A 12,111-nucleotide genomic window follows, 5' to 3' on the forward strand; every position below is an offset into this window, starting at 1 on the left:
CCGAAAATATTAATGTTGTATCTCAATTTACTTCTCCTCGAGTGCACTTATTGCCGTAAGTTCGTGTGCAAATAAGTACAAAGGCAAATTCGGCTACATGTCTGTGAGTTAATTACGTATTGTGTTCAGTTCGGACGTGTGTTAATTTTTCTTTTCACTTTTCTATAAAGATCACTTCTCTCCACCGCTTATAGTTGCTCTTAATTACTGTAATTTGGCATGATTTAATATTCGAGCAAAAGTATTTCAGATGTATCAATTAGCAAAAGAGACTCTTTTGTGTCATATTTCAGTTAGTTATACAACTCAATTTTCGCTATTTAGTAACGCAAAAGATATAGATTGATGCACAAGTTGCTATGCCTGCACAGGTGCGCCGCTCCTGGGTGTTTGCGGCATTCGAGGACAGCAATGGTTTCCTGCGCAGAAGGATGCGCAGTAAACAGTGCAGTGGAGGTTTCAGTCAGCGACATCTTGTGGTATAGTAGAATTTAGCTAGTGGAATCTGTGGCTATCACGAACATCCGATGTTTATTGTGTAGTATATCCAACAGATAACTGAAAATGTCGTCCAACAACCAGAAGTTATCCACTACAGAGCGAGTTATCAAAAGTAAGTATATAGTTTAACGAAAAGGCGCGTTTGTGCGATCTTAGTCGGTGGAATTGATTTTCTCTGTCGCCATTTATATCGATTGCGTGGTGAATTTTAGCGGAATTCTGCGCTGAAGTATGAGTTACTGAGCCCAAAAGTCATCAGGAAAAGCAGAATTTACCTCTTAATTCATCTGCAACATGCATATGCTGTCGTTATGGGGCAGATCCTATGTTTTCAATGCGTTGCTGATGGGTCGTCTGCTTCTAGGTTGGGTTGTATCGGCTTGACATTTTGACAGAAGGATGTATTTGCGCTGACAGCCTAATTTTGGTGACATAAGGAAAAGAAATTTCAGAAACTAATGTTCATTTGATATACAGCACAGGTTTTATTTTTGTATTTGAAGGACAGTGCATAATGGTTTTGTGTGTTTACACACTGCTCGAGGTAAACACTGAAAGTAGCAGTGATTACAGCATTTTCTACTTGACTGTTAGAGCTTAAATATTTTACATGTGCGATATATGAATGTAAAATATGTGCGCTAGGCGGTAAAACACTAGTAACGGACGCATCTTGTCTTTCTAATAGATTTTTCGTGACCTGTGTGTCAGCGCTTCCTTGTAGTGGAGACGATATTTTTAAGAATATTAGATTTTATGGGTCGTATTCGAGCAAGAGCTTCATTCTTACGTTAATTTCGTACATGTATCTCCCTTTCTGTTAGACTTAAGGTACTAACCAACAAGAGCCCTATCGATGGCATTTCTAAATTACGCACGGACGCTTACGAAGTCACAGGAATTGTAGAACAGTAAATTTGAATAGAAAGGAAGATAGAAATTATGAAACACCAGAAGTTATGTTTAGATCTTTAAGTTTTCCGCATCCGTTTTAGCTACTTGTCGCGTATATCTGTAATTTAAATTTTTATGTCAGTTTGTCATAAATGTTTTAGTGCGTAAAATTTTTCTGTGGAGAACTGCTGTGCTCATGCTCTATTTTAATATGTTGAACATGCAAAATTTACGTTCGATATTTCAGAGTCATAAGACTAAGATAAAGTTTATTTAATAATTATCACTTTCACGAGATGCCAGTATAAATATTACAGTTTGTTGCGTATTACCTGCCCTATTTCACCACATTTAGATAAAATTTCTGTTTTACACTTAACTAGGAAAATGTTGTTATAGTTGTAACTAAAATTTATCCGTTCAACATTATTAATACTGGACTGTATTGCACAGAAAAGCCGCTAATAATTCATGCTTTGATGAGACTTAAATTTGTAGTGGTTGTAGTATTTTTTACTTTTGAGTGTGTAAGATAGAGATTGTTAATGTTTATAGTGGGTTACTTCAGTGTGGTTTAAAATCGATCTTACCACGAAAGTGTGAAGTGGTTTTTTATTCATCTCTGAAGGTTCATGTATTAACTATCATTCAGTTGTATATTTTATCATGTAATGTTTATGGCGTGTACAGTTACCCCTCTGGGTTTATGTGAAGTCCAACCTTATTTCTTTTACTTCAGTTACTCCAATTTTATGGTAAAATTTTTCAAACTCACAGGCTTGTTACTTTTATTACCTGTTACTTCATTATTTGAGCCTTGTGACTAATTCTGGTATAATTATATGTTATTAAAGTAGTTCCACATTTCTGAGGAATATCTGTTCCAGATATTCTCTGGGGTATGTCATTTGGGGATTGCAAATATTTCTGAATATCAAGGAACATTTCATTGAACAGGTTAGTTTCCTGGTGTAGTAGCATGTAGGTTTTTTTGTACGGGTGGTATCCAGTGTCAGTATGACCTTTGTAGTGTTTCGTGCAGTGGGGTTTATCATCTGACAAGATGCTGTCCTGATGATTGTTGAAAAAGTAACTGGGGAGAACATACAAATTACCACAGAATTAGGCCTACTAATTTGTAGTGGGAAATTTTGAGTGCTGGTATCCATCTGTTCAAATAATTTTTTTTTTTTTCCTCCTTGTTTCGCTAGGACAGATACTATGTGTGAAATTAATGCATTTTGTTCTTAACAGTAATGATTTCCATTTAAATGATTATTTACTGTGTAGTAGTGCTTCATGACCCATGCCTCACACAAGAAATGCAAAATTTACTCTTAATTGTTTTGGTTTGTACTTCACTTATTTTCATTTGCATGATTGCTTTTGTATTAGTAAATACACATTATTGATGTCAGTTTTGTCCATGTACAAGTCAGCTGGTCAGCATCAGTACTTGTCAGAATAATCTGTATAACTATTCTGCACATAGTAACTTAACAGTTTGTCAAGCAACATGGGTATTCTGCAAAATACTCTGAAACACTGAAGTTTACTAGAATTTTACAACTCTTTGCAAACATTCCTATTAATATTTTTGTTTTTCAGTGAAACTATAGATGGAACTAGGCCTATCAGGCATACTGAGTTAATGTCCTGACGTTCTCCTGGCAACAGTTTCTCATGTTGTAGTCATAACTTCTTTTTCTTGTTATGTTATAATTGAATAATAAAAATATATCAATGCAAAGTAGCTAAACTCTGCATTAAGATTAACTTAACAACATGGTTGTTTGTTTGTGCCTGCCATTGTTTGTTCCATATTTGCACCCTACCATACACAGAAATTGTAAAAGATGTAACATATAATAACATATACGGTAATTTGAAGGGGTAGCATTACTTTCTATTTGCTGAACATGATGCCAGATCTCCCACATGTCATTGGCTCTCACAGCACACACCCTTTAACATTAATTCTCTGAACAGGGTGCTATATAAAGTAATACTATCCTTACCCCATGGCAGTTAAAAGTTGTCAAAGGTGTTTCAAGTAACTAGTCTTGTTGCATGAGATTTTTATTTCCCTGTAACAATTGCTTTGAATTCAGTTGCACTTACACTGATTGATTGTGGAGGAGAGAATGGTCAGTGTTGTCTGCAGCCCACATTTTGGTTGTTTAGCAATCAGACTGAAAAGTTTTTGCTCATTGTTTGTGCCATCTCTGCTCACATTATTCTCAGACAAGGCACATTACATTAATGTACGTCATGGAATTTGGTATTGTATAAAAAAAATTGATAAAGTTTGTTTGTACAATATTGTGGTAAAAGTGCATTGTCAGCCATATAATTTTGTCACAAAATTTACTATGAAGCTTCTTTTGGAGTGATCACTGTTTACTGTTCTCAGAATTATTAATTACTGAAGTTATCATTATTACTGCAAAAATCAACAAACCAAAGTGATGTGACACAGTAGGATAAATATGGGCCTGCATTTAAGAGAACCCAATTTATGGTTTCTTTTCTTTCCCTAGATAGCTTAAGGTAATTTCGGGGACTGTTCATTTGACAAAGATCAGTTTCCTTAGTCAATCCAAGTTTGAGCTCGTCGTTGAAGGACTGTTAAAACCCCAGTTGGTCAACAGGTAGCATAGTTATATGAAACTAAAATATGAGTTGACATCACAGCTCAGTAGCTGGTGAAGCTACATGACAGTTAGTCTAGGATATTATTAGTGATGAGATTATGTTTTGTGCACTTGTATTACAAATAGCAAAATAACAACTTGAAAAGTTACAGGAGATTTTTTGTTACCTGTACAGCAATGGAAGTTGGAGAACATTAATAAGAGTGGAATATTTGTGTAATTCGTTTCACAGCACACCAGTGACTGGCTTAACTTGATTAAATCTACAGGTAGTCATAAGTTTCCATAGTAGACATATCTAACAAACAGATATTGCAAAAAAATTGTTTCTACATCATTTTGGTATGTTGAATACACACAGTGAGTCGAAACCGTATTGTAACAAAATAGTACCTGGTTTTCTGAGGCACCAGTTAATAGATTAGTTCCAACTGACAAAGGAAATGCATCATGGGAGAGCACAAGCCCAGTGCGATCATTTTCATATAGATTCACTGTTGTTTGCATTGACACTCTTGGTCTGTGGTGGAACAGTACCACCACAAAGACCAAGTATGGATCTGTTGATAAGATGTGATGATATGCTTCTATACTTGTGCAGAGTATATGCTGCAGTAAACGTTTGTGAAAAATTAAAACTGTGTTTACCTTGGGTGGAAAGTGTTGAGAGGCAACTAGTGGCAACTCGAATTTTGTGATGATTTGTGTGGGTGTACTCGGACAGTGTAACTTGTAGTTCACTGTTCACAAAACCGAGTGGCTTGTTAGTCCCAGTTTGTTGTACAAAGTAGTATTGTCATTAATATTGTCCCTGACACTTCTGGCGTATGGTACGTCTCAAGACATTTTAGTGATTTAGGTACGATCATTTTTATCACATACTTTAAAGTGGGCGACTGTTGGATTAGTTCTTGTGGACATTGTTTCTATTCCTTGAATTATGGAGCTATGATTCTGTCCCAGATAATACTGCTCAAATCAACAAATAGCAGTTTTCCTATTCTGTCCCTCTCTGTGAATACTGCTGTGCAAGTGCGGCTAAGTGCAGAACACAGAGGCAATATTTTGGCTATGTGGCAGTAACTATTGGTTTCAGAATGAAGATAAATGTTTGTCTGTGATTCTAATGTAGTTCCTAGTTCACATTCGTTAAAGTTTTCTGCATGAAATGCCAAAAATATTTGTTTTGCTCTTCTGATTACCGGCCGCTACTATTGAGGCACTTCGTGATGTGGCAGTAGTATTTTCTTCATCTCTTTGAGCTTTCTGGAATGGGGTGATATATCCGTAGACAGTTAAGAGACAAAATTTATGTTTTCATGGGGTTGCTATTTATAGAATATATCAGTTATTCCCAATTGCATAAAGTTGCCTATCTTTACTACAACCAATGTTTCTTTCAGCTTGATATTAACGTCGAAATATATGTATCGTAAGTAGTCTTCCATTTGTTTAAAATTTTCCCATACTCCGCTCCCCGTCTGTTGACCCCTTCCTCCTCTTTGTGGTTCAAATTTTAGTACTTCGTCAAGGTATGTCGATAATTCTGACACTGATAATGTGCCATATTTTCATTTTAAAAGAATTTAACTCGTTATTTATTCTACCTTTCTGTTGTCAACCCGTTTCCGTCGCGCCATCCTTTTCCCAGGACTGCTTGTTTATCGAAAGCAGTTATATTGACAGTAGGCTAAAGGACCTGTCATTGGGCAGAATCACGACGCGATCGAAAAGAATGTCCAAGTACGGTTGGGGAGGGGCGGCAGTATTATGCTTGGTTACTACGACCCGTTTAGTAGTATTGGACGGTACCAAGGCAGCTGTGGGCTGCGTGAACACTGGAGGACCACATGCATCCCTTCATACTCGATGTCTTACCCGGCTGCTATGTCATCATCCAGCCAGATAACTCTCCGTGTCACAAGCCGCAGTCATGCAGTAGTGGTTTTAGGATCATGGCTATGAACTCAGGTTGATGTCTTGTCCACCAGTTCGCCTGATTTGAACCCGATGGCGGACATCTGGGACGCTACTGGGCTGCAGCTCCGCGCCCGCAAACCACGGCCCGTAATTTACGGGAATTGGGTGACTTGGTGTAGACACCTGGTGCTCCTGAAACTTACCAATGGCTTGTCGGATCCTCGTCACGCCGAGTGGCTGCTCTATCGCGCTCCAAAGGTGGACAAACAACGATGTATGAGGTATATTCAAAAAATTCCGGAACATTCTTAATTTCCGCCATTGGTGTGTTGGAGCGAAATGCGGGTGGCATCCCCGCACAGGCCTATGTTTAATGTGTAACTGCCGGAAGTTTTATGTCATATGTCTGTTACTTACCGTTCAGTGCTGTATTGAGTAGAACGTTCTGTCGCACAGTTTGCGAATTCCGAAATGGTGGACTTAGAGGAGCAACGCGTCTGGATTAAGTTTTGCTTGAGACTCAAGAAACCATTTACAGAGACACACCAAATGATGCAGGATACCTACTGTGTTGATTAAGCCGTTACGAATGGTTCACACGGTTTAGAAATGGCCAGGCGGAACTTAAAAGATGACCCTCGTCCAGGATGCCCTTAAACGCTCATGTCAGGAACGTCAACGGAATTGTACGTGCCAATCGAAGACTGACTGTACGAGAGATTGCAGAAGAATGTAACATTTCAGTTGGATCATGTCATGAAATCCTGACACAGCATCTTGGAATGCATCTTGTTGCTGCCAACATTGTCCCACGGCTCGTGAGTCAAGACCAGAAAGATCTTTGCCCCGCAATCTGCGAAGAGTTTATGGATCGCACATATGGCCCCCGCGGACTGATTTTTATTTTCAAAGTTGAAAATCCCCTGAAAGGACGAAGATTTGCAACGACAAACGAGATAAGATTTGCAGAAGGCGCTTCCAGCAAGGAGCGTACCTGACTGCTTCTGGAAGTGGTGACGGCGCTGGGAACTGGTGTATCAATTGTGGAGGAGAGTACTTCGAAGGAGACCATACGAGAAATTAAGTTAAGCGCAGAAAACTTTTGTGGACGAAGTTCCGGAATTTTTTGATAGATAGCGTATACTGTTCTGTCGGTGATGTAGACCAATGCTTTCTTTGAGTTATATGTGACCCTAGTCCACCAGTCTCTCTGGATAAAACATTTGTTGATTCTAAGAAGAAACCATTTTTCATTTTCACTATACCGTACTTCCAAATTCACGCGTTATAATTAGAAACTAGATTAGAATGTTTTGTATTTCCAAAGGAACTTTAATAATAATGCTTAAGGGAGTCGGATTTCTATCCAGTGGCCACTACTAATAAGCATGCCTATTTTCTATATGCTCAGTGACACATTCAGCATCTTGCTATATCTCACCTAATATCGTTTTCTCTGTTTCGGTCATATTAGTATTACAAAGCCTCGTTGTCTTGTTAATTTAATTCTTAACTGCATGAAACAGAAATCCTTTTAGACATGGAATAATTTTCTCAGTATGTAGATAAAATTGTTGAGCCCAAGTATATGCTTTGCAGTTGCATCACTGCGTCTGGTAAGAACCAGAGGAACCTCTTTGAGTCTGCAAGTACATTCGCTGAAGTTAACTGACTAAAAAGATGCTTCGTACGTTTCCCAGAAGAATGCATATGATACACAAGCAGCTATTAACAACACAGCGAAACAGTAACTAGCAACAGCGAACGGCCTTACATAGACATTCTGACCGCCGCAAAACATTTAGTAACGCGTTACAAACCAGAGTTAATGGTGTCAAACACGATAGAAAATCACACACATGTATTCATTCTTGTATTCTCAAGCTATATGTCGCTATTAATAGATATATGTCGCTGAAAACAGCTCGTGTGTTTCATTGACTCGAGTAATAAAATTCCTTTGCTATCACAGAAGACCAGAATTAGAAAAAAAACAGTGAACCAAGGGCTGTTATCAGACTGTTGTGCTTATCAAGAATACATAGTTTGTACATACGTGTCAGGGAGAGATGCATTCTTAAGATAGTGCAGGTTGTTTTCAAATAAATGTTGCGTCAAACCAGAAATTCTCGCGAAGGTACTCCGACGTCCAAACTGATGTCATGATACTTGTTTTGTGCCAGTCTAATTACAGAGCAAATGTTGGGGAAAAAAAGCAGAACAAAACAAATTTGCGAGAGAAAGAGGGGGGCTGAGGCAACACTGAAGCAAAAGAGGTAAACAAGCATAGTATACAAGTAAAAAGTAATGGAAGGAAATTTTTATATTGAATTCTTTGACGTAGGGAAACAACGTTACGATTAGACCCTAATTTGCTTAGATAACGACTGTCATGTTCTTTGCGTGCCATGGCTCGAAGCTTGGAAACAACTTACATCATTGGTTATGAGTTACCTTTGACCTATTGAGGAACGGGCAGACTCGTACGTGGGGAGGGGGAGGATGAAAATTATTCGGAAACCAGAGCTGTGGTATGCACCACAGGGAATTTGGTTACATGTAACCACAAGTGAAATTGCATTAATGACAATGACTAACGATATGCGGTCGAGTGGCTGTAGGTTAGTTTCAGGTAATAGCACCGAGAAAGCGTGCTTAGACTTGGCTTGTTTTCTTTGCTGAACAAAGTCTCATTAAAATAGTTCATGGAATGCGTAAACGCTGTTCGTTAACTATAGAGTGAGCCAACAAAATTGAATTAGTATTTGAATATTTCACAAAATATTTGCATTAGAAGTTGGGTGTAGGTGAGAGGGAGACTGATACGTCGGCCGGAGGTAACCAGCATGCTGTGATTTTATGGTGCCTGTCAAATCACTGTTTGCCTCACTGTAACGCCACTTAGATAGTGATTAATTTCTTTTCTTCTGTAGACGAAGGTACGCATTCAATGTTTCACCAAAAAAACCTTTCGTAGCTGTGAGAGTTCATTGGGAAGAATTTCAACTTCCATTTTACTCAGTCATTTAAAAGAACACATCTCTGAACACTTGCAAAGGAGACGCCAATTAGGCGTCCAGTTGAGGCACATAAATTTGTTTAACCCTATTTCTTGCGCTAGCAGAGTAGTTAAGATTCTCCTGACTGCAGGTTTTATTTATTTATCTATTTATTTTTATCTTCTGGTAGGATGTATATGTTCTTGTTTAAATAAAATCATATCCTTGTGCAGCGATTCAATCGCCGTATGATTCATTATGCTGTACGATGCCATAATGCAACTAACTATAGGGTAGTAGGTACTTCAGGGCCGATGACTGGACGCAGGTGCTTAATGTAATAGTGGTACAGGGGTGGTCAAAAATATGGAAACACCAGAAACACAAAACTTTACCATGCCTAAAACGGTGTAAGACACCCTTTGGCGTTCAGAACACATTCCAGTCGTCTCGTAATTGATAAACACAAGTCCTGTATGGTTTTCAAGAAAATCATATATCATTCTTCCTGCAAAATAGTGGCAAGTTCAAACGACGATGGAGCTAGATAGCAATTATGCCTCCATCTCTCCAGAGTAGACGACAAAAGCTTAATAATGTTAAGATCTGGTGACTGGAGGCCAGGGGACAGGAGAAAATCTTCGTGCTCACAAAACCAGTCGATGCGAGCTGTGTGAGCAGGGCCCAGCATCGCCATTGTGGAACAAAGTTCTATCCTGGGAAGGATATTCTCAGCCAAAATGGTCACATAATCCTTCGCAATAATGAGACCTTGCAATGAAACCATGGGCCCCATGAAATAACAAAACATGGGCGCCCAAATCGTCACAGAACCCCTGCCAAGTTTCATTCTTAGGATGTAAATTCGGCCAGTGGGAACAGTGCAAAGTAAAATTTATCCGACCAAACTAACATTCTTCCGTTGCTCCATAGTCGAGGCTTTAAGGTTTAGCCACAACGTTTTCCTGTTACAAGCATTTGCAAAACTGATGGTTTTGGAATTCCAGCCCGCCGTGCAGTTCGCTAGCTCCCTTTGTGTTCCGGTGCTGACAGGGTTCGCGAGTGCGACATTCAGTTTTGCAGTGACTTCTGCAGCTGTCATCTTATTTTCCCTCACAGTCCTCTTCAGTGACCTTCCGCACAGTCACTCAACACACACTTTCGTGCGCGTTATCACTTATTGGATGATACTTTCCCGCTTTCCCTTTACGCGGTATTAATCTTCGATATGGTACCTCTTGAAACATCAGTCACCCAAGTTCGAATGCGCTGAGCTCCAACATAATGCACTGCTAAAGACTGCTGTTCTGACCGCGACTGGCACTTGCAACGTGTTGAGGACATACCACAGGTGCCGTTCGTGATTAGATGCATCAATGCAACCAGCAGGATTAGCTGGCATCTGCATTTATGCGCAAGTATGTATTTCTCGTGGTGTTACCATAATTTTGCCCACCTCCTCTATATCCTAGATCAGTGGTTCAAATGGCTCTGAGCACTATGGGACTTAACATCTGAGGTCATCAGTCCCCTAGAACTTACAACTACTTAAACCTAACTAACCTAAGGATATCACACACATCCATGCCCGAGGGAGGATTCGAACCTGCTACCGTAGCGGTCACGCGGTTCCAGATTGTAGCGCCTAGAAGCGCACGGCCACACAGGCCGGCACCAATCGCTCTTACCCCTGAGTATAATCTAGTACGCACATCACCATACCCCACAATCACCGAGGTCAGCGCTGAAACTGTTCTTTAGAATGCAAAAAAATTCCTTCGAACATTTTTATTTTTAAAATGACGAAAGGTAAATGATATTGGGTTGTGTAGTTGTTTTATTAAACTATCAACTGGTAAGTTAGTTAGACAACAACCTTTTTTTATAGTATAATCAAGTAATTCACAGTACATACCTAATGCTACCTACAACTCCTACTCTGTAAAAAAAAAAAGCAAACTATCCACATTGTTACAAAACGTGGTTCCCTCCCTTGATTGCTTGACTTCTTATCTCTGAACTGGCAGAAAGTAGAAGACTTCATGCTGCCAGTGCTTTGTGCCTAACCGGTGCGTGCTGTCAGTTCATTTACGTATTGCGAACTGAATGATGGTAGTAATTTGTGATCCATTGCGAGAACTACCTAAAAGTTGAAGACTTTCCATAAAATATTTAAGCATAGATGCAGGGTACAAAGTACTAAATATGTGTGTTGTGAGAGGAATATGTGAGGAAGATGTTGCTGATACATTCATTTCAGAAGCTGTGACCTCCGCCATATTATGCCACATTTCAATGCTAGTATTTGAAAAAGAAAAGTAATTGTAACTTACGTAATCAGCATTACTGTTCTACGAATAAGGATAATAATAATGTTCTTTTTTTAAAAAAATATGTAGTCTCGTAATCAAAACATAATTAACCTCATTTGTTTTTATCCCTCAGAATATTTCATTTTATCCCTTAGGGGTAATTGCTCCCATATTGGGGACCACTGTCGTAGAAGTTTCGCCGGTTTGGCAGAACTTTACCTATTAAGCGCGGACTTTAGGTTCCTCGTAGTTGTGCCATTTCATTGTAAGTTAAAAGATCGCACAAAATAGTTAGAGAAAAGATTCGGTTGCCAATGGTACTTTCAACTGTCAGGGATGGGAATTGGATGACGGGGTCATGGCAAGGAACTGCCGAGGTCTTCCTCCGGTCCCTGCTTCCGGACGACAAGGAAGACACCGAAGAACAAGGTCTAATTAGGCGGACTCTTCGAGAAGAATATCAAAATAACAATGCAGTGTACCCATTCTCAGAACGAGGTGACGACTCACATTAAATCATGTAAGAAGTAAAGCCCCAGGACCAGACGGCATCATAGCGGAGGTGGTGCAGTACCTCGCTCCTCAACTAGTAACACCTCTAGCAAGAATTTACAACGAGGCCCTGAGCCTCAGAACGTTTCCCATCATCTGGAAACAGGCCAACATAGTAATTATCAAAAAAAGGACAGGATAAAGATCCTAAAGAAGTCAAGTCCTACAGACCGATACGTGTGTTGGATCTGCTTAGGAAATTGCTGGAGCGGTTGCTGGCTGACAGGCTGATGGCACACCGGGTGCTCTGTGGGATGAGCAGTAGGCAATTCGTCTTCC

At 39.5% G+C, this 12,111-nt stretch overlaps 1 protein-coding gene across 5 annotated transcripts in view; it reads left to right on the forward strand.

Moving 5' to 3' along the window:
• The first annotated feature begins 428 nt into the window (after nt 1–428).
• Nucleotides 429–12,111, forward strand: part of LOC124595846 (serine/threonine-protein phosphatase 2B catalytic subunit 2-like) — a 773,882-nt gene continuing 762,199 nt past the window's right edge. For 4 of the 5 annotated variants that reach the window (XM_047134749.1, XM_047134751.1, XM_047134750.1 and 1 more), the window contains exon 1: nt 429–613. In XM_047134749.1, coding sequence (XP_046990705.1) covers nt 565–613 — 49 coding nt within the window. In that variant the 5' untranslated portion in view covers nt 429–564. The remainder of the gene's footprint in view (nt 614–12,111) is intronic. The other variant, XM_047134748.1, reaches the window with a different exon arrangement.

This window comes from Schistocerca americana, chromosome 2 (assembly GCF_021461395.2).
Source record: "Schistocerca americana isolate TAMUIC-IGC-003095 chromosome 2, iqSchAmer2.1, whole genome shotgun sequence".
NCBI lineage: Eukaryota > Metazoa > Arthropoda > Insecta > Orthoptera > Acrididae > Schistocerca > Schistocerca americana.